Raw genomic sequence first — 24583 nt, 5'->3', positions numbered from 1 at the left:
TTTCCCCATCATTACAAACGCAGAAGGACATCTAAAGGATACTAAGATGCATAAAAATAACTTCATTTTTTTCTTTTTTTTTAAAAGGAAGATTTATCATTTCTCAGTTCTTACAAGGAAAGAATAACCCTGCAATTGAAGATTCATTATCACAGTTTAAGTTAAGTGACAATTATTAAGCACTGACTTCATTTTGAATACAACTAGATTTGTTTTGTCATGGCATTTTACTCAGCCGTGCTTTGCCACAATGAAAATATGTGAGAGATTTCATTTTTTTTCAGCCGATGAAGTTATATTATTTATTATAAATAGTATATTAGGATACATATTTTGTAGCAATGCGCAAGTCTAACAAAATGAATTAGAAACAGTATTTGTGAACAAAAACAGTGTCTACTGTACCCTTTATATTGAGCCTTCTGTTTCCTGTCAACTGGCAAAGTTAGGGATTTTGAAACAGATGTCCCCTGTCATGCAGTACATGTACATTACTGTCAGATCTGTGCAAACAATATGTTATTTGTGTTATAATGTGGAAACAGTTATAATACTGCTTTTAAACAAAACCCCACTTAACATCTGTGAAATATTGAAAACATGTTGATCAACCTTTTTACCAGAGAGAAAAATAATATAATTTATTATTTACTGAAATTTACCAGGCTGCTCTACCTTACTGGCAAATTGCACATATTTATGATGCAAAACAACACTAAACATTCATGGGTTTGCAAAAGACAAAAGAATGCAGAATGCCTCTCCCATAATTTTTTTTTTTTTTAATTGAATAAGGAATCTGTACAACTACAATACCTGTGGTCAGCCACTGTGTTTTTGTTATTACACCTAAACATTGCAAAAAAATGTGAAAAGTTATTTTCCAGTATTTGATTATGTCAACCCATCAAGTCACCCTGACAGAACCTATATTTGAAAGAAATCATACTGTTCAAACTTTGTTTTGTTGTGTAAAAATGAAACCTATAATATGGGCTGCCATTTGCTGATAAATGATCCACATAAGAATCATTCAAGTGTTCAGCATTAAAAGGAATCTCTAACATAAAATACATTCATATTTGCTGTATACCTTAAATGTAGTCTCCTGGATGCATGCTCTGGCAAAGTGAGAGAGGCAGAAGTACATGCAAATCAGTACCATTAACTGATGAATAATGCAAATGAGCAGTGCTTATTATAGATAGCGTGTCTGCAGGAATCTTCCCAGCTGCTCCTCGCATTTCTTTGTGAATTAAACACTGTGTGTCACTAGGAATTAGAAAGAGGAACTGCTGCATGGTGACAAAGTCTTACAGAATCATGTCACTTCAAACTGCGAGGTGTGTTGTCATGCATGATGGAGGAAGGCTGTTCCATTCAAATGAAAATGTTGCAATTTCCCTTCACTTTTTTAATGGGTTTCTTTTAAATGCAATCGGCAGATGGCTATGTGGCAGTTGCCCTCGATGCATCCTCACAAGAACACCAGCTATTTACTGGCACTCATGCAAACTCTATAGCTACATGTCCCTTTCCAGTAAGAGGAGAAATCTTTTAAGAGAAGTAAATGTGCTGGGTCTAGGCATTTTTTGTCTTGCTGCTAAAACCTTTTTTTAAGCTATCAAACAATATAATACGTCTTTATTTTGGACAGTAATGCTCACTTTTCATTTGAGATAACTGCACTACAACAATCTGGGATAAGGCATGGTGGAAAACGCATTTTGATCGAAATGTATCAAACGTGGATACCTAAACTGATGAATAATTAATGTTTTAATTCTAGGTTATACAGTGCACTGTAAAGCAATACTAGAGTTGGCGTTCAATATGTGAGCATTGTACAATATCATTCATTACTTTTACTATATATGTCCTCAGCTTCAATTCAATATCAAGGGGTAGATGTAAGTATAGATGCAGTGCAAACAATTGCAGAAGCAAAATTCAAATTGCATTGCGGCCAGACAATTATTTTGCACTGCACCCTATGTAAGCTTAAGAGCAATTCAAATTACTCAACACACACAAATAATGATCCAGGAATTATGATAACGAGGGTCTCAATGAGCGCATCAGTCTATTTAGTGGCTGCACTTGCAGAGTTAAGAGTACAGTGGCTGTGTGATATTTGTGGAGCACAATAATTCAAAACAAACAAAAAAAATGTGTGAAACAAAGGGCAGCAAAGTCCTCTTGGCGTACAGAAAAGAAGTTTTCTGAGAAGCTGAGAGTCCTTACAGCTGAGGTCACTCAGCATGAAATGGACTTTGGAAAAGCCCCAGCCAGCATCAGTTATGTTAGTATTCTTAGGAAACAGTATGTATTGGCCTGCCCTTTTTTTGAAATCAGCAGTTTTGATTTCTTGCTTTTTTTTACCTACAGCATATTATGCAGTTTTAAAATTGCCATGGGTACCTATGAATTGTGTATCAGTTTGAAATGTCCAGGAAGGAAGTATTGCCACTGTAACAATATATCTTCCCTTTGACTTTGTCATTTAAATGCCTATTTCAATTATATATAAACTGTAATGCGACCTACACGTATGCATCTTCAGATGAAAATAATAACTTAACAGAAGCCTGATATCCATTACTGGAGTCCAAAAAAAAAAAAATCTGATTCTGTTTGAATCTGATCAAGTTTATAAAAAACACATTTTAAACTTTGGTTTCTTATCAAATCCTTTGTTTTCAACCAAAGTCATTTCAAATACATTAATACTATTTGCCTATAAAACCCTCTCCCAAACTCCAGTGAATGGCCCTCAGGAGCATTGACAACAGCAGATTGGGTAAAAGATGTTGTATGGTAGTACGACTTATCATGATGCAATGCTGAACAAGACAGCTTATGATTGGGTTTGATTCCCAACAAAACAAAACAAAATAATATGAAATGAGTCATTGGAGCATAGCTGTCCTGGGGGAAGACAGATCCTACAGTTCTTGGTTAGGCAAAATACTCACCTTTGGGACCTAAGTTTACCACTTGCTCCATTAAATCCTGCCTGAGATAAAACAAGCATACTAACAGTATAATCCCATAATAAATCAGCATGCTAAATGCTACTCCTACACTATCAACAAAAGGGAATTTTATAGACAGTGAAATAGATACCAGTACTTAGAGAGTTTATATAAAAAATGTATTGTACAAAACTGATTTTCAAAGCTCCAAAATGTAACTGTTTGAGCATTATTCCACTAAATACAAAACACCTAGAAACACTTAAATGATTCTCAGATTTCCAAACAATATGTCACTCATATACTGTATGACAGAAAGTAAGGTCAAATTGTCCTATATTTGTGCACGTCACTGAAAAAAAAGAATCGCGTGAAAGAATACATTTAACAAAAAACATTTTTATTTATTATTATTTTATGAAATATGTTTTTTGGGCTTCCCATAAGGTTTTGATTGTTACAAAATGTACATATTATTACATCATTTTAACATTGCATTCCCTCTGCAATACCAAAGTCCCTTGTGCATTTTTTTTTTTTTATTAATTTTATAACCAGAATCATATTATTTATAGGAGGAACTTCATGGCTCTTTCTTTAACATACTTTACTGTTAAATGAACCTCAGCAATTAAGGACATGTTGCATTACTGTCGGTCTCTCAGGAATATATTTAATGTCCATCTCATAATATTATGCTGGAATTGCATGCACAGAGGAGTTTTTAATAATCTTGTTGTTTCCTAATTTAGTTTTGATTGGCTATGAAATCCATAGAAGCACTCAAGGGCTCACATTTCTCCAGTCATCAGCACTTCTCTGCCATAAATTGTACAAATGCAGAAGACCTCTTCTTCCGTCTGGGAGCTTCTTTTCAAAGCCTCTGTTTAACCTATCCTGAAAATTAGCTGCAGTCTGGAGATAATTGCAGTTAATTTTACAAAAACAAGCAAGGCTCCTGCTGAGTGATGTGATAGGCTGTCAGACTCGAAAACAACCCAATAACGTATACAGCTTTTCCCAAGGAGCTTTCATGAGCGTGCCCAATAGGTTCATGCTTGGCATCACTAGCATTTAAAAAAAAAATCTTCAGTGCATTCCATTCCATGTCATTATGGCTGTTGGTGTGAATTTGAAATAATGTATAGGGAATATACTCAAATAATTACATAAATGTATATATTACAATAAGGTAAAAAAATTAAAAAAAAATGAAATCGCCCTGCCTTACTTTCTTACAGCATTATGTTATTAATTCCAAATGGGTTCATTAGCTCTGCAATCAGTATTGTAAATACATGACCAGCTTGGGTTTTGAGTTGGACGGTAGGGAGTGTGGGGGCCTGTTTCTGCTACTTTACGGGATCGATTTTTAAGTGTTCTTATATATAACTGGAAACGGTCCTTAGTTTGTTTCATAACTGAGAAAGCTCTCCCCTGGTCCTATTCAGCTGAGATACAATGGGCATTATTTGTTAGACAAATAAGCATCCTGAGCTAAAGGCCACAGGTAATTACACTATGTAACACAATTTTTGTTCCTGGGTAGTAAGTGTTATTTCCTAATTGTTTATGCCTCAAAAGTATAGAAAATGGCTATTATTCCCCACAAACTTTGTTTTTGTGACCAGGACAGTGGTATTTTGAAATTTACCTATTTCCAATGAGAAAACGGTCTTTTCGTTCACATAAAGTCAGAAAAAAACAACATATGAATCCAAATTAATATGTATTTATACTAAAGTAATACAAAAATGACTACAAAAGATTTAGAAGTGAGTAGTTTTTAGGGATTTACGATTACACTGTAAATCACTTTCACGAATCAGCCCCCAAATGTAGTCTCCCATCATGTTCTCGTTATACTGTTCTTGGTAGCGACGTTCAATGTCCAGTATATCCTGGTGGAAACGTTCGCCTTGCTCCTCCGAAAATGCTCCCATGTTCTCCTTGAATTTATCAAGATGAGCATCAAGGATATGGACTTTGAGGGACATCCTACAGCCCACTGTGCCGTAGTTCTTCACCAGAGTCTCAACCAGCTCCACATAGTTTTCAGCCTTGTGATTGCCCAGGAAGCCCCAAACCACTCAGCTGTTCCAAGCCGCTATCTCCTTACTAGTGAGCTTCTTGGGGAATTCATTGCACTCCAGGATCTTCTTTATCTGTGGTCCGACGAAGACACTGGCTTTGACCTTTGCCTCAGATAGCTTAGGGAAGAAGTCTTAAAGGTACTTGAAGGCTGCCGACTCCTTATCTAGAACTCTGACAAATTGTTTCGTAAGGCCCAATTTGATGTGCAGTGGTGGCATCAGCACCTTCCGGGGGTCCACCAGTGGCTCCCACTTGACGTTGTTCCTCCCCACAGAGAACTCGGTCCGCTGTGGCCAGTCCCACCTGTGGTAGTGCGCCTTGGTGTCCCTGCTGTCCCAAAGGCAAAGATAGCAGGGAAACTTGGTAAAAACGCCTTGGAGACCCATCAGAAATGCCACCATTGCAGCCTCTTGATGCCATCTCAGAAAAATGCAGATATGTATCCATTTAGGCAGCTGGAACTAAACTGAACTGGTGGGCTTAAGGCTCCTGTATTTATACTACTATTTATATTTCTGGAAAGTTCTAGAAGTTTCTCCAAGTTTACTCAGCACTGAATCTATCTGGAATGTTCTGAAAAATAGGTAAATTTCAAAATATCACTGTCCTGGGGAATAATAGCCATTTTCTATACTTTTGAGGCATAAGCAATTAGGAAATAACACTTACTACCCAGGAACCAAAAAAAAAAAAAAAAAAAATTGTTATACGGTGTTATTGCGAGCTGTAATTCTAAGCAATATAGATTGGTTGGGTAATGATAGCTCTACTAAGAATCTGATTGGCTGATTCTTGGGGTTTACATGCTTTTGAGTTCTACATAGTCCATTGCCCATGGCATGAAATGATATTCAATTGGTAGTCACAACTAAAGCAAGAATGGAAAGCTAGCCCTTTTTATAACTGTCGTATTTCTTCAGCAATTGCCAGCATTTTTCTTTTAAATGTTTTTAAAATGCAAGTTTGAATAACGTATCCTATGTATAAAATACATTAGCTGCAAACATTGAATAATTCACTTTGCTAAATCTGTGATAACAAGTTACTAGGTCCTCTGTTACTATCTCTGATCATGGTGAGCATTACATTGTGTATTCCTGTGTTTTTGAGCCTTTTACAGTTCAGATAAAATGCACATTAAAATGTAATGGGATATGACATATTCTATTTGATATGTTTTGTCTTTACGTAAATGTTTAAATCACTGCAGATTCAGTACTTCAACTGAAAAACGGTGTTGTGGTTCTAACATTTTTTTTTTTTTAACTTTATCATTACGATTAAAGTGTACACTGGACAAGGCCCTTTCAAACTGTGCTGTTACCATTGGTATGGTCTTTATTTTCAATGTGTTTTTGTTTCTGTCACACCTTTCACATGTTTTAAAAACTCAAGTTAAGAGCATTCAAACAACCAATCACCAAAAATGGCTATTGCTTGTGTTCTCGTAAATCGAGACCTCAGTTCTTTATCTGAACAACAGAACAGTGTTTTCCCATTGTGTTGCAAAGACAATTTGAAGCTAATAAAAATTCCTTTGTAAAAACGAAGGGTATTCCATATAAAATGTTGTGCTGCAAATTTAAGTTCATCCACTAAATAATGTTTTCGATTTTATCTCAGGTACTGTTTGATACTACTGGTACCACTAAATCCAGTAGTTAGGGTCAAAGGATATACATACAAGCATACATGATTTACTTGCTGTAGTTCAGGGTTAGCTCATATTGGCAGAGATTTAGATAGAAGCAAGTAGTTTACTTGAGTTTATACAACTATGCGGTGCCATATTTTTTGTGAGGCATACAAAAGTAGAACAAACATAGTAGCTAATCAGTCATTTAGTGTACTTTTTGGCAAAGGGTGCTCTTCAATAAAGCCAACCTATTCTAAATATTACATGTGAATATGAAAAGACGAGAAAAATCTAAACTTACCAAAGCGCAGTACGTCTCGGGTGGGTCTCCACAAGTGATGCCAGGGGGGTCGAGCTTCACTTTGAGGTATTTGGTCATGTCAGTTGCCTCCGGTTGACAGGCCATGTAATCCCAGGTTATGCCTTCGTCGGAATAAATCTGAGATTTGCAAACGTCGTAATGACCCCAAACAGAAGGGTAGTGCTGCATGGCGTGAGACAGAGCTACCCAAAGAGCCTGAAGTGACAACAAACTAGGAAAATGCATTGTCTTGTCCTTTGATGAGCTCTCGAAAAACAGATTATTTTTGTTTTCTCTCTTTTCTTTTTTAATGTTATTCCAGGTGATTTTAGAAAATAATCCAACTTGTATTGAATTGAGGGTTTTGGCGCTGTCGCAGCATAATCTGTAATGCTTTTTGATAATTGCTTTTGGGGTGCAAGTTTTTTGTCTTACTGTGTTACGTCAGTCTGCAAATTCTCTGATTATTGCAAGCAGTAGAGGGTCTTAAACTGATAACCTAAAGGGATGAGGGGTGCTCATGGCTCATGAGAGATTGCCTGACAGGTTGATAAATCAGAATCTCAGGCAAAGTGATGAGGGTCTGCTGTCTAAAGCCTGTTTGCCATCAATCATCATTTTCTTCTCACACCAAGACCCTGTAGGAAACAATAAGGGTGAAAATTATCATCTTGGCAGTTTGTGAGAGATTGACATTTTGTGGTTATTAAAAAATGAAATGATAACAAAAGACTTTGAAGGTTATGCTAGGTGGGTGTTAGGTGGTATAGTTTGGGTGGGAATGACTTCTTTAACCACTGGACCACACAACCTTCTATAAAACCAAAGCACACAAACTGCTGATCTCATTCCATTTTAATTAATTAGCTTATTACCTATTTACCTAAGACTGGATTTAAATGATGATATTTAAATGCAAGCAAAATTGAAGACAGTTTGCAAACAGATATTTTGAATTGACAAAATTCTGCTACGTTAAGCAGTGTTACCACAGCAAAGCAATTTACTAATAATTGCTTTCCACTGGCAAAGAACAAAGTGTTTTTTGTACCCCTTTGAAAGACCTTTTGAAGATTCATAAATGTGGACTTCAGAACTATTTCCCGAAATGGATGTAAGTGGTGAGTTTGAAATAGTTGTCATTAACAATCAAAGAGGGGCCATAATAACTACAATATATTGATAACATATATTGATAAAACTTTTTGCTGGAAGAGTTGTTCTAAGCAAGGTAACAAAATAGAGAATGATACTGTATGATAACCTAAAACCTCATTACTAAATGCAACGTGTTTTGTAATGTGATGAGCCATACAACCTTTTGAAATACAACTGACAACAACTGAAAGACCATTGAACCAAACATGGGTCTTTACACCAAGGCACAATCGTAACCATAATTTTTTTCGTTTTAGTTTTTTAGACTTAAAAAAGTATATGGTTTACAGAGAAATGACATTTTTTACTTATTGTCAGATGCTTAATAATTCAGGTTCAGGTTTTTATACGTTACACACCCTAAGGGGATAAGAGCATCTCAAAATAGAGAAGGAAACTGGTCAAATTAAGAAATGATCTTATCACTTAACCGTTTTGAGCTCTTTTTTATGATAAATACAACCAAAATAGTATAAGTAGATAAGTGCAAGAGGGTCTTTAGTAAAACACGGATGTTTTCCTGGAATGTTTTGCAACTCGGGGACACTTCCCAAAATACGTCAAACGCAACAAGAAGCACAAAGAAAGATGAGGGATTAAATGTTTCAGATGAAGCAATATAGAGAAAGCAGTTCCAGTGAGCCAGTGAACCTAAATCTTCACCCAATTTTTGTTAGCTTTATATAAAAAAAGTGAAAAATAGCCAGCTGTAAGGTACAGTACTGTCTTTTCAAGATCTCCCCAGAGTATATTTGGACACTATGAACTATCTAAAAAATACATCTGCCAATGCAATAGCTTATTTTGTATAAGCGTCCAATATTTTTTAAGGTTGTAGTACAGATTGCAAAAGTTGCTTAAAAATATATATATATATACACACACACACACACACACACACACACAAATACAAATACAGCTATAAATACTTTTATAGTAATAAATGCAATTGTTTTCTTTAATAAATATAGCTATGATAATACAATAAAGATTGGTTCCAGTTGCTGAAAGTACTGTAGGGTGATACGATATATTTCTGTGAAATTCCTTTCCATTAAAATGACCATTATCTGAAATTATAGATTAGAACCTTAATTGAACTGTCTGCACTGAATAGGGGAATAGTGCCATGGAATGTAGAATTTGATGTATTGAATATTGGAAAGTCTGTGCAAGAAATTCCACACAAGTAGCCAATTATAGCATAAATGCAGGCATACAACTAGTGATTAATAGTCTCCCATTACTTTATAGGCATAATATTAATGTATTAAAAATGTCAGACCTTTTCAAGAACTAATATGGGTAGGCCCAGTTAGCCTGCAAAAGATCGGTTTAATGAGCTACTACCGATACAGGGCTAGATAAGGACCAAAGAATATTAAAGATCACATGCAGAGGTCATTACCACTTTTACAATTCACATGAGTCTTTTTCTCATTATTCCATGCTTGCATTTCCGTGTCATGGTGGAAGAAAAATGTCGTGCTCAGCATTATAAGCAAGAGTTATATATGGTTTAGTAGCGGATAAATCCTCAGTCATAGATTAAGCCTAACATATTCAAGGTGTTAAATATGAGCAAAACGTAAGCCTCTGCATTTCAAACTATACTGAAAAAGGTTTAAAAGGAAACGTGATATAATAAAGAGACTACTGTATTTTATAGTGTGTGGCTCAGTTTACTAACATTTTAATCATTGTGAACAGCTAGAGTTTAAAAAGGTAATATATAAATGAATAATGCTTTTGTTTAAGCAATTACGCCCTATATTAAATAACTTTAGACGTATTGATTAATAATAATGCAGTTATGTAATGGTAGCTAGTTTTTCCCTAAAATGCCACTTGTAACCCCTACTCAGCCTGTTACAGTCGTTTTTGTAGTTCTTCTATCTACTGTAGGAATTTCAATTATTAAATCATTTATAAATGAATCTATTAAAATGCAAACATTTGCACCAAATTCCTTGGAAAAAATTGCAAGCATTGTATATATTCTACCTGCATATAAATACTGCACTTTGGTGATGTAGTTTGCCAGGGTAAAAGCCGTAAATAAACATTAGTTTTACATGAACAGTATTGCATGTGATTTTAAGATTCTGAAATGCCACGGAGCGTCTGCTTTTATTTTGCACCCACAGCAGCACTGTAGGGGAGTATCAAAATGCCAAGCAGAGCCAAGCATGAGCCAAACAAGCTGATGGGAATTGCTTGACAGGCCTCACATAAGTTTACAATCTCCAATCACCAATGTTTTAATAATGCCTACAACAAATATAAGGCAACTTCAAACCTGTAACTTCTTTGACATGTCTTTACAAACAAACAAAAGCAAATGTCCTGCATCTATCTTTTATAAAACAACAAAAGGATCAAGCAAAGATTAACCGACATGTAACATTTCAAGTTTTTGTCATTAAAAGCAATCACAAATGGGGACATTCAGCAAATGATAAATCAAACAAATGCCATTTTAAACAGCCACTGACAAAATATATAAACATTAATTCCAAGGAGTTCCTCATATATATATTGTATATATATATATATATATATATATATATATATATATATATATATATATATATATATATATATATATATTATAAAAACAACAACAAAAAAAAAACCAGACAATTCACTAAAGCGCTCATCTTATCCCCTCTGAGTGTGGCAGACTGTTCCAAACCACTTTGATTTTAAGTGCCACATAAAGCCAAAGCATTTCAATAAAGAGTTTACATTTCAGTAGCGGCAGTGACATGGTTGAATGATTTTATAGTCTGCTCATGCCTTGCTGCTTGAACAAATGCCATTTACAGTTTATTTGAAATGTAACAAAGCGTTATATATCGGGACCTCTCATGATATATAACTGCTAGCTAATAAACTGCGCTCATTTAGTCAGACTGGCATATTTGTTTCTCCTTTGAACAGAGATGACTGTGGAATAAAAATTCCCTTCCCTGTATATTCAAAGGGGCTGCTGATGCCTGGACCAAATGTTCCTTACCACATTTATTCTGTACTCTTTATATATTATTAAAAGCAATTTTTTTCTTAAAAGGGTCAGTGATAAAAGCAACTTTCATAACAAAATGTGACATAAAGTCAGACTTGTGATGGAAGAGATTTTTTTTTCCATATTGATAAATCTATTAGGAATGCATTAAGCGTCACCAGTACTGACTGCATTTAATGACATGACCAAGAATGATCATAAACTAATTAACCTAACAGCACTAAGAAGATACACTTATCACTTGAATTATTATTATTATTATTATTATTATTATTATTATTATTATTATTATTATTATTATTATTTTACAGTTTTCTTTCATTTTGTACCCACTGGAGACATAATGAGTCTGGTGAATGCATGTGTACTCGGGGCTCTAAGTATGTGCTGTAGTGCCGTGCTATTTAAAATGGATGCACAACGACAATTATATTGTAAATAACAGTTTGAGAGGGTTTAAGAAGGCTCTGGCAATAAACACTAGAAATGTCAAAACAAACTTGACGCAACTGAAACCTCAAATTCCAGGTACTGTAGGTGTCATTCAAACACTGTACAATATAAGGAATGTTGGCATTCTATTGAGTGTGAGCATCATATTTTGCTGAATCAATTTGCGGTAAGGATTTGTATTCCAGAAATAAACTACCAACCAATAATAATTATGACAGATGGTACCACTGCAACACGTATCAATACACAAATATTTTATATAAAATTTTTTAGGGTGTGATAACATAAAGTTAATAAAAAAAAAAATAACGTGTAAAATATTTTTTTGTTTATATATTTTATAAGGAAAACTGGAGTTAGCTAAAAGCAGAGCGATATTATTTTATAATAATAAGTAGTGGCAGTTTTTTTTTTTTTAAAGAAGCAACTTAGATGAGTATTGATAATAATATTTACATTTATAAATTGTAAAATTTTAAGATAGTATCATTTTTTTTAAAGGCGGGTTCGCGATTAACGGGGGTGCGGGGGGGTAACTTTTATATAAGTACGAGGGGTTTTGTAAAAAATATTAATTAGATATTTTATTTAAGTTAGATTTGTATTCCAGAAATAAACTACCAACCAATAATAATTATGACAGATGGTACCACTGCAACACGTTTCAATAACACATTACCACCATCAGTGTGATAGGTTAGGTACCGTGTGTAGAAAAACGAAATTCCGTTTTTTTTTTTTTTTTTTTTTTAAAGAAGCAACTTAGATGAATTTTGATTACATTTACGTGTAAATGTACAGTAGCTACTTGCTTCAGTCTCTGTATCTATGAAGGTTACTTGGAAGATTCCTTGCAGTCACACACAGCCAATGTTACCTAGCGTTATGACGGTAGAAATCGCTTCTCCAGATACCAGAACTTTGTTGTGCACAGACAACTGTGACTGCTCACTGGAAACTGGTAATATTCGTGGTCAGTGTGAAATATTTTAACTTTACAATAATATGGGAGGTTTGTAGGATTCGAGTGTTTATTTTTACTGTGTTGTAGCCTACCGGTAACTACATTATTTGCTTCAAAGTAAGACACACGCACACACACACACGCACACACACACACACACACACATATATGTTTTACTTTCTGCTTTCTTCTACCTACCAGCGAGTAAGCACTTCTGTATAGCTAAGCTGTAATACATAATTACATTTTCCGGTATATTTTAAGGATGTAGTGGTGTATAAAATGTATCTAACATATACCACGAGGCAGTTGTCAGCAGCACTTGCGAATTGTTTGCATCTAACACGGGCACTAATCTCTCCAATTATAATTGTTAGCTCATTAAATGCAAAACATACTTTTAAACAGTTATTCCAAAATGTTATATCATTTTTACATTTGAAACTGAATTTAGTAATACTTGAAGAAATTATTGTTACACCAAAATACAGGTGCCATTTTACTATATCAACACGTATATGCGTGCAATTAACACAACAATAAAATAACAAAGATAACTGTATGTGACCAATCCCGTTTAATCCTTTATTTATTTATTTATTTATTTACTGTACTCTACAGGAATGTACACGATTGTTTCGTCACACAATTCATCAAACGAAATTATAACAAACAAAAAAACCCTGCGGCACCTTAATAATAATAATAATAATAATAATAATAATAATAATAATAATAATAATAAAAGTTACACCTGGAAAAGTAAAATGTATTTGTTATGAATCTGTTATGCTATATTTTACTGTATTTACATAAACTGAAATCTCATTATTTAACATTCATCGTGGCATTGTATTTGTTTTGTTTTGTTATTTATTTTTAATTACTCGGCTACAAAAACAAAAACACGAACACCTGCACAATCAAAAGCAGTTTTAGAAAATGTAGATACTTTGTACGCCACAAGAAGGCGCTATCTCTATTCACAATTCAGATATGCCTGTCATAGATCTAATACAAGGGTGAATTACTACTTTAAACATTTCAACATATAAAAGGGCACATAAATAATACTGTGTTTGAACTATAACGCTGCAAATAATACATTTACCAGTGCAGGCAAGCAGCTGGGCCAAGAACAGAACCACAACCCGTGTTCACAAAATTGTTAAAATCCCATTTGAAAGTAAATCACATATTCAAAAGTAATATTAACAAAGCATACGTCAAACATGATCTTAGTTGGTTAAAGTAATAACAGTGTGTGACTGAATTTAACTAAAATAGTCAATTAAATAGCGCAGAGTATTACGTTTAGCTAATAGTAAAAATATAACAGAATCCATAATAAAGACATTAAAATGAACTGTTGAAATACAAACAAAAATACTTACTTTGGAAACCGCTGCGTTCAGACAGATTTTGTGATACTCTGAGCTCCAACCTTCATGAATGTTCAAAAACTTCAATAATGACCAAGGGGTCCTTTTTTAAAATAGGTGTGGTAAATCTAAATTTGATGAGCACACATAAAAAGCGCCTGAGGGAGAAAAAAAAAAAAAAAAAAGTTGATGTTGCAGGAGTTAATGAGCTATCTAAATAAAAAGAATCTCGAGATTTCTTAACGCAAGTCAGTCATCCTTGAAATGGAGTGCCACTGCCTTAGATTGTTGTATAAGATCTAAATGGTGACTCTTGGCACTTCAAAATAAGTGAATGATCACTGTTGGACCGCTGGGCCAGCACAATTAAACAGACTGCACAAGGCAACTCACAGTATTCCCTTATGATGATCAAGATCTCGTCACAGTATTGAACAGTTTTTCCCTCGAAACATTTCTTGATACACTTTTAGACGTGATTTTGGAACAGAGTTTACCTCGTTTCACTCTCCAGACCCAAAAGCAACTCCAACAAATGCAACTCCTGTACTTGCAAATTTCATTTTCTTTTATATGAACACGCAGCAGGCGCTCAAGGGTGACATAAATCACTTCAATTAGCTCTGGCGCCGAGGATATGCTCTACAACATTGTGTGCAAGCTTCATCCACAGATTCCTTTACCAGTGCAGAAATATCACTGCTCATAGAAGAATTGGTTTGAAAGATTAGACACTTGGTGAGACCATTTGATGAAATATACACAGATTCTTCTGGATTTAAATGATCTAGTGCATCCTTTCTGCTTACACAAGTCTGCATTTAAATAGAATTAGAACTTAAAGGACAGACAATGATTAAGGAAATGAAAGCTCCCGCAGCCACCATCTAACAGTGCTGGGAGAGATGTTTCAGAGATAAGCAATCTTCTCCAAATGCGAGCTAATATAGGGATTGCAAGTCTTCTCCTGCCTCCAGACGGCATCGTTCTGCTGGGTCCTAAAGATAGCACAATCCAACTGTTTATATGCTTGACTAGCCTGCTGACTAGGTTTCACTACGTGAAATCCTGGCCGAAACCTTTCTGTGCTGTATCCAGAAGCCGCTACTGCTGTTCTCTCACCGCAAACATGAGTAACAATACAACGTATTTTGTTGGAAGTAAAAATACGAAACATTGGATTTTGTGCATATACCGTACAATAGAAATACATGAAGGAAAAAAAAAAAAGTCTTAGAGGAAATTCCAAATTAATATTGTTATAACGCACCATACCCATCTACAGTACATCTATCATTTAAAAATCCGCTATCTCACTTTATTTTTCAATTATATGTATGATAATTATTTTTTTGTCATTTCATAGAACAAAGCGGTGTTAGTTATATATATTTTAGCAACTATATCTTAAAATGGAAAGGATACATGACAAATGAATGTGTTTGATATGTAATGGCGGGGTTGTTCCAGGTGTCTGCCTGGTGTTTTCCAGTATTTATTATTATTATTATTATTATTATTATTATTATTATTATTATTATTATTATTATTATTATCATTAACCGTTTTCTTTTTTTTTTTTTTTTTTTTTTTTTTAAGAATATTGATTTAATGTGTAATGTGGCGTCTAAAGTCAATAGCCTCGGTGGTTTATTAAATATGATTATTTTACTTGTAATTGTATTGGATGTTTAACTGTACCTTGCAAATTTTCAATTTTTTTTATTTTTTAAAGCTAAAAAAAATACAGTTATCGACATGGTCACTTTATCTACAGGTTAATATATATATATATATATATATATATATATATATATATATATATATATATATATATATATATATATATATATAGAGAGAGAGAGAGAGAGAGAGAGAGAGAGAGAGAGAGAGAGAGAGAGAGAGAGAGAGAGAGAGAGAGAGAGAGAGAGAAAGTCTAAAAAGTTTTTGTACCAGTACCTATTAATAAACCCCCATGCAACATCAATACCCAAACAAGATTAGAAACAGCATTACATTACGCGAATACAGAGAAAGACTTTGTTATTCTCTTTATTATTTGTCTCTTAGTACAAACACAGCGTGCTCCAGGCAACATAAAACCATTCGAGTACTATAGGCAAAAGATTTTTATTTTGTTTAAAAATACACACACACACACATATATATATATATATATATATATATATATATATATATATATATATATATATATATATATATACACACTATAGCTATTGCGTAATTTATGAAAAAAAAAGAAACAAAACTGCAAGACCGAGCTGATGAAAGTGCATAAGAGCCAAATAAGAGGCCATCTACATTCGAGGCATTCCATAAGTAAAAATATACATAAAAAAAAAAAAGGTATCTGAAAAATTCATAATTTCTGTCTCAGAATGAAACAGACGAGTGATATTCTGTCTGACTGTTTCGCAGAGACCTTCAATAAACATTTACCTGATGAATACATACAGTGCTCTTTTGGAAACACTGTTCAATTGGGGACCGCAGCTGGTAGGGACGAGTCAGAATGTTTGTCTCTACTTGGCTGAGGGGTTGATTTGATGAACCGGTACCCCGCCGGGATTCTGGGATTACACCTTATAAAATAGGACTGAAGCAAAGGTGGAGTTCCTTCTACACGAGAGGCTCATCTCAGCGGAGCGTGGGATTATAAAAGCAAATATTTACTTTCTTTTGCGTTTTGCCTTATAGTTTTGCTAGTGTGCTTAACAGTTATTGATGACATACCATTAAAAAAAAAAAAGTAAAGGGCAGCACCATTCATTCAGTTATCTAGACAGTTAATCTGCAGCAATTGCTCACTGTCCTGTGCAAGACTGCCTATCACATTCCATTCTATAGGTTTCATACTAGCCTTAAACGAAAAAAAAACCCACCAGTTTCTAAGTAACTAATTAGTATAGCCCCCCAGCTATATACCTATGCATCCTCAGAGACATATACTTATTTGCAGCAATGATTTTTCGCACAAAGCTAAATAACTGTATAGTAACTGTATAAATTACCAACCAAATGGCATCGTTTACTGTTGTATTCATATGCAATTACACAGACTGGAACGAGCGCTTTTACCTTATTATACATATGCAACAGAAATATACATTTCTTGTTCACTTTAGATACCGTAGTTAAATGTATTAAAGAAAAACTTTGAGTTGCAAACACAGGACATTATTAACTAGTTTAAAACATGCCAATTAAGTTTTCGATTGGGTGTAGTAATTTTGCAATGCAAAAGTTACAAAGTAGGCTGAATATCAATTCAAAGTGAAATGTAAATAGTCGTGTTGGGCCGTTGTAAAAAAAATAAATAAATAAAAATAACAAAATAAATAAACAACAATCAGACAATTCAGTGTACCACTTGAAGAATCCTCACCACAAGAGAAAACTGCAAAACGTCAATTCTTTAACAGAGGTCCATTCAGTCAGCGCTTTAATGGGCAGCTAGACAGATAGATGGAGAGCACCTTTGCTTAAATCCGGATTGAGCTACATGCAGCAGCAAGCGCTAAACAAGGCATTCCCAAGTGTCCATCATATTTAAAAACAAATACAATGTCACTAGGCTTTCATAACAACATTATTGGTTTAATACTGTTGATAATCAACAAATGCAAATACGTTATGACTTGCAACACAAATTAATTCCACTACGAACATGGTTACAAGTGGTGTAAACACTATAATTTAAATGAGTGCACAGTAGCTATAAATCATACCCGTGTCTTCATAATGCATTAACAAGATAAAATATTGAGTTACTCCTATTTATCCAGCACCTGCATATGCACCATTCGTAAATTTTACTCTCCAACTCACCTTTTTTGAAAGTCTAATCCAACTACACTTTCCAGAAGGATTCTGCTTGTCCCGTATATTTAACCAGATTGAAATCTTTACAGTCTGTGACCGCCCTTTCACAAGACAGATCTTTGGTATGACTACATCCCTCCACAGCTCCCTCAGACTGGAGTAATCGAAGCCACAAACGACACTTCTTTGAATGAAACAACACGAGAAACAAATCAAATGACATAATGGTACAGGCTAGCACTTTAGTTTCGTTTAAATCCTCGCTGTGGAAGGCTGCATGCAAGCCTGGAGGATGTATATATATATATATATATATATATATATATATATATATATATATATATATATATATATATATATATATATATATATATATATCCCGTAATGCTGTAATGAATGGTCGTGCTGTTCACAGCTGAAGCTCATTATAAATCCTCGATGGGTTGTGGCAAAGGACGTTAGTAGTATCAATCAAGTTCCAATTACTAATATAATCATGTATGTAATATAATGCATCTAACATTAAATACTGCTTAAACAACAACTTTGTGTCATCCTTATATCCTTTTTGTCTAGCACTTATACAAGGACAAGTATCCTTCTAGCGCCTCAGAAAATGTACGACAAACATGCACACAAGAATGATCGTTGTAAAGTTTGTAACTGTCTTACTGAAATTGAAACTGACATTCGTAAAATTGACAGGCGGCCAACTGTATGTCCCTTATGTTTAAATGAATTCAAGGTCTTACAGTGTAAGAAAATCAAATGTTTTCGCAGACTTGCAAGGTTAGAAAAAGGTTGCTTTGAAAGGTAGTGATTTTCGTTCCAGTTCACCTCAATACAAATAGTCTTGGAAAAGTTCTTATTTCAGAACTTGAACAGTGCCCTGTCTGATGATATTGTTTAAGAATGGCTTAGTCAACAGTTTGCCATTTAATTTTATACATCATTGCAACCGAATCACCCCCCAAACAAAATCCTGGTAAAACAATCCTTTTTCAAGCACTTCTAAAAATTCTGCCTCTTCTGGATCTGTGATTCTGTAGATATTTTCCATTTATACAGTTAACACACTTGCAAATAAAGGATACAACAGTTGCGTACTCCTACCCTCACTTCACAACTCAAGTGTGGTCACTTACAGAACCATCTCTTCAGGAAATCCGCTTTTAAAAGTGGTTGAAACAGCACATCTTTGGTAAATAGTAGCTCAAGACAAAGTCCTGTTCGTGTCCGATTTTTACGACCTGATTCCAACCAGGATCCACTACTACAGGACCCGACCCGAACCCGCAACACACTGCAACGCCGTCTTCTTACCCGCGACCAGGCTCAACCTGACCGCTTTAATAATACTTGCACTCTGACCAGAACCTGCAAATGTTTGTCCTCACAGTTTCATATTCACACATAGATATCTCTACCATTCTCCACTGATTGAGTTTATACAATATGCTATACAGCGTGGTAGCTCTGTCTAATGATATGGATATATTTCAACATTGAAACATATTAACTATCACTGATTACTACAAAATACCTATTTACATGCACATGTGCTTTTGCAGAGACCAAGTACCCGTTTTATGGTTGTCGTAACCGCGGATACCTGACCAGTTGCATGACTATAGCATAAGGGTACACACATAATACGGCAATAAACAGCTAATAAATATTGAGGGTTCATATAGATTAAGCTACAAAGTATGCCTTTTAAGTTTGTTTTGGTGTATATATGGAAAAGTGCAACACATTGAAATGTTGTTTCTTCTAATGTCACGTTATCATGCATGCCTATCAAATATTCTTAATTGTTGTGCATTTATGACAGTGTAGGGGACAAATAATAATTAAAAAAAAAAATGATAAACTATATTATGCAAGTCAAATATATGTTTATTTGTATAGCTTAGAAATAATAATGTTAAATGGACAGAGCCGCGTGCTCTGGGCTACAGAGCTTCAACACACATCCTTGTTGTGATGTCATTTATGACCCCCATCCTTCCTCTATTATAAGCGTGGCACTATGTGTTCTGCCTGGTAACACAGTTAAACCAGAAAAGAGACATTATTGTGTAGCTCTTATCAATGAGGTTCATCCTCCCCATGCAAAGGCCGCCTTAGCATTCCTGAGATCAAAAATACCACACCCAGCTTCTCAGTTTGTTTGCTGTAGAAAATAACATTTTAAAAGAAAAATTATATATATATATATATATATATATATATATATATATATATATATATATATATATATATATATATATATATATATATATATATATATATATATATATATATATATATATATATATATATATATATATATATATATATATATACATCTACTATCTATCTATCTATCTATCTATCTATATATATATATATATATATATATATATATATATATATATATATATATATATATATATAACAAAATTCACAAAATTCTACAACAGGGATTCAATGATCTGATTCCATGTATGACTTTACACTTAACAGATTTTACTGACTCTCAGTTGGGAATTATGTGTACTTAAAACATCAAACTGTAATATCTAGGCATTTTACATTCAAGGATGAAGCTTTGCTGGTCTTTTAGTCTTTCAGACAGCTTGTGCAAATGGGTGTCAAAATCAGGACTTGTAATAACAATTTGTCAATATGTCTTTCCATCTGCTGAATTCAGCCTTAACAGTTACATCCAGTTACAGTAATTCTGTTGGCTGCAAATGACCAAGCTTCTGGTTAGTTAACATACCCAATAAATAAAACAACATGCTGAAAAGAACTGCCATTGTTTCCGTAGGAACAGAACTATTTTTAGCACATGGTTGGAAGTGGTAATAATATTAAACCAGTAATGTGTTTTATGTGTAGTATAAGGAGCTGCAGCATGTTGATTAAGGCTGTGTTTGGTACACCTTTAACGCATCTTGCATTGTTATAGGGGTTAGCTAATTTAATAATTCCATAAATCTTACCTCCAGTTGTGACCTTGTGACCTTCTCTTTAATGAAGCGCATGTTAGCAAATATGTATGTCCCTTCAAAAATGCCATCTTGTAGTATACAAGTTTAAAGAAATCTGCAATCCTTACTTTCAAATTGTATATTTCTGTCCCATCAGTGTTATTGCACTTTGAGAACCTTTAACTAGACTTCAGCACACTGTGACATGTATAAGAAGCTTTGCAAGCTATCAGTGGAATGAGAAACATCTGCTCAAATGGACTTGCAGCTTACACATGCCTAGTAAGTTCAGACTCCAAGCATCCAGTAGATGAACTGCAATTCCACATGTAATATAACTTCACTTTTCTACAGCAAACTCGTTTTAATTGTTCAGATTAAATATTAGTACCTACTTTTTGGACTGCATGTTCTATATATTAAACAGGTACAGCGCATCATCACAAAAATGAAACTTTTTCATATTTGCAGTTTGTAGTTTCTGTGAAATCTAGTTTTTTTTTTTTTTTTTTTTTTTTTTAACCAAGCAAGTAGTGTTCGCTATGTAAGTCTTACACATGTTGACAGATTCATGACAGCATTGATTTTTCAGGAATTGCTATGCAATGCCAGGCAAATAAACCCATTTCAGGGTTCTCATGAAATTCCAACGCTTTTAAAAATGATTAAATACAGACTCTGAATGCCAATTATTTTACAATTGAAATGTGTGCTAATGAGTGGCAGGGGATTTGCTTTAGGCGTTGTAATGCAGTTACTACTTTTTAACTAAAGGAATGCTGTGCATTCAGGGCACAAAAGCTTGGATGAAAAAGGCATGCTTTCTGTTGTCAAAACCAACTTAAGGGAGAACACTAGGCACTCATTTTAAAAGTCAATTTTAATAATTACCAAAGCCATTTCAATTTATTATCTTGGAAAACATTTTTTTTTTTTTTTTTTTTTTTTTTTTTGTCGACTGGCCCAGCCCTGCTCCTACAAAAAGAATACTAAAACAAACTTGTAAAAACTGAATTGTATGTTGCATTGCTTACTTCAAAACTCCAGCACCCTGGTCAGGAACCTCAAAACTAAACTGAAACTCCAAAATATTGTGTGTGGTAGCAACAAACATATTCTAAACTGAAGGTAAGAAAATGGCTTTAAAATGTCAATAGGAACCATATATTCTGTTTGTAGGGTTGCTCTGTTACTACAGTCAATGTGGACTCATTGCATTGGGTTTTTCTCCATGGTTGATAAGATTATCAGTGTTACCCCTGTCTTTCTTGCAACCTGCACATGTGCCCAGTGCTTCTTCACCTGTTTTTCTGATTCATTCGAGAAAATAAAAATGCAATATATGTTGATATGTCTGCTTTGATCATTCTTTGCCATGCCTATAACTATTCCAGGAGGTTGTTTCTTAAAATATTTCTTAGGGCTAATAGTGGGGGAAGCATATTAGTGTTGCAGAGGCTTCAGTGCAAAGTGCTTCACTGCACAACAGCACGCTAATATTAGTCCTCACCTCTTCTCTGGAATTAGCCTTAAAGAATCTATTCAGAAGCATTATGTTTCTTGAATATGTATTAAAGCATGGCAAATAAATATCAAAGCAACAACACAGAACCATCCTGATCACACATAATGACATTAAGCAAGATGTAAATTTTAGGAAAATTTAGATATAACGTATCCATCTAAAAGTGTAAGACCTATTCATATAATGTGCTAATTCCACTGCAGTGAGTTCTGTGGCACACAGCAAGACAGACTTATGATTATTTTAATGAAGTGAACTTTTCCATAACACTGTTACACACACATTATATATAGTCGTTGCATATTTTAATGATATACAAACTTCAGCACGTTGGTCAGAAAAAAATACAAAAAAAGCAAAGTAAAATCATTTTTGCAGATGTTTCTTTTTTTTATTTTTTTTACTCAGAGTCTGGGAACCCGTCTCCCATTGAGAATGTCTTTGATTTATTTGTATGCTCTCCTATGGAATAGTCCAAGTGGACGCATACATGTCTTGGGTTTTTCACCGAGGGAGACATGGTGATTTCTCCTGCGACCATGGTGTCCTGTGCAACTTCAAATGCTTCATCCAGATACAGAATGGATTGTTTCCAGTGGGTTTCCTGATTAAATGGGGACGTGCACAGGACTAACGGTTTGTCATCACCTGGGAAAGTCACCGAAAACCAGATGCATAAAGCATTAACAGAGGAGGAGCCAAAGCACTCGCAGTTGAAACTGCCCTTCACGCTTTCAAGTTGTTCTGTGGTTACTGTATGCAAATCCAGCTCGGCAAATTTAGCAGGGTGGGAGAGCACATCTTCCATTGTGACGGAGTTCACAGCGATCTCACTGGTCATCATGATGCACTTCCTCGCAAAGTCATACATGCACGTCATATCCACACCATACTGGTCTTTCACCGTGCTCCAGAAATTCAAGCGATCCTCGGCCACGGGCTCATTTATAGGGGCAATATAAAGTGCAGCCACGGAGGGCAACATTAAGCCACCTGGCTTTAGCCATTTATCGCGAGCAAAAAGTACAGAATTCAGCATGGATTCGTGCAACAACGCATACCCCATCCACTCGCTGACAATCACGTCCACGTTTTCTGGCAGCTCTGCTGTCTCCAGCGTACCTTTTATGATGGTGATTTTATCTTCCATCTTATTTAACTTCACAATTTCCTTTGCTTGCTCGGCTATAGCACTCGCTTCCACTGCATATACTTTTTTAGCCCCAGCATGTACGCAAAAAATGCTCAGAACGCACGTTCCTGCACCCACATCCAACACAACTTTACCCTTGATCGCCTTATAGTTTTTTAAAATGCCCAACCTGTAAGCATTGGTGCGGACCTTATCTGCAATCATCTCTTCGTGTATAGTAACATCAGAATAGCTTTCGAAATACACGTTATCCTGTGCACTTCTATCCAACTTTTTCTTCTTACCACTTAATGACATTTCTGTGTATAAAAAAAGCACAACACTGCAGTTAAATCCACTTTACGTCTCCTCCGCCTGCTCCAGCAAGACTGTCGCTTAGAACGCTGGGAGTTGTAGTTCCTACTTAAGCTTGATTCTTGCAAAAAAGTAATTCTTCACGACTGCATGAACTACAGCTCCCAAGACAAAATATCACAACGCATTAAGGCGAAACGTGACGCAAAAAGGCGCATGGTAAATGTATTATTATTATTATTATTATTATTATTATTATTATTATTATTATTATTGCTAGAAGTAGTTATATTTCAGATTAAATTACGTACCATTAGGTTTTCACGAAAGTACAACATTGCATCAGTGTTATCCTGTCTCTCCCTGGATGCTACACACGTAGATGCTTCTTGACTTGATTCGTTGATGCCAGCATTATCTAGAGATACCTGGGTGTCTAGAAATTAATGTCAGCGAACAATATATACATATATATATATGTGTGTGTGTGTGTGTGTGTGAAAGGAGGTATAAGTGCAGTGTACGAAAATGTCAATGTTTATGTGTGTAAGTAAAATATGTTTGTTATTTCCATGGTATTTGTTTTCTTGATTGACTTAAAAAATGAATGTTTCGGTTTTCAGTTACTGATGGTTTACAAGATTGATGCTGTTGTTGGTAATATGAAAACAGTACATTTGAATTATATCTAAGATTTATGTAACATTAGCCTGTGTTGTTTTCCTGTAAACAGGCAAGCATCTTCCAGCTGTTCCTGTCAAATACCACATACAGCTCCAAATTGAGATACAAATTCTGA

At 34.7% G+C, this 24583-nt stretch overlaps 2 protein-coding genes across 7 annotated transcripts in view; both read right to left on the bottom strand.

Moving 5' to 3' along the window:
- The window catches only part of ntng1a (netrin g1a), a 95168-nt gene extending 77179 nt beyond the window's left edge, over window positions 1–17989 (bottom strand). For 5 of the 6 annotated variants that reach the window (XM_041277330.1, XM_041277324.1, XM_041277327.1 and 2 more), the window contains exons 1-2: window positions 14004–14782; window positions 7007–7644 (exon numbers count right to left, since the gene is read on the bottom strand). In XM_041277330.1, the coding sequence (XP_041133264.1) occupies window positions 7007–7252 (246 nt within the window). In that variant the 5' untranslated portion in view covers window positions 7253–7644; window positions 14004–14782. Of the gene's footprint in view, window positions 1–7006; window positions 7645–14003; window positions 14783–17840 lie in introns of those variants that run through there. The other variant, XM_041277326.1, reaches the window with a different exon arrangement.
- A 4678-nt stretch (window positions 17990–22667) lies between these two features.
- prmt6 (protein arginine methyltransferase 6) lies at window positions 22668–23858 on the bottom strand. The gene has a single exon (XM_041277231.1). It carries the CDS (start codon window positions 23785–23787, stop codon window positions 22738–22740), a length of 1050 nt encoding a protein of 349 aa, XP_041133165.1. The 5' UTR covers window positions 23788–23858; the 3' UTR covers window positions 22668–22737.
- Window positions 23859–24583: the final 725 nt, after the last annotated feature.

This window comes from Polyodon spathula, chromosome 18, assembly GCF_017654505.1.
Source record: "Polyodon spathula isolate WHYD16114869_AA chromosome 18, ASM1765450v1, whole genome shotgun sequence".
Lineage (NCBI taxonomy): Eukaryota > Metazoa > Chordata > Actinopteri > Acipenseriformes > Polyodontidae > Polyodon > Polyodon spathula.
This window is presented reverse-complemented; position numbering and strand designations above follow the sequence as displayed.

Bases quoted from the DNA above. Each gene is read 5' to 3' on its own strand.
- prmt6 (XM_041277231.1), bottom strand. From the start codon at position 23,787: ATGTCATTAAGTGGTAAGAAGAAAAAGTTGGATAGAAGTGCACAGGAT.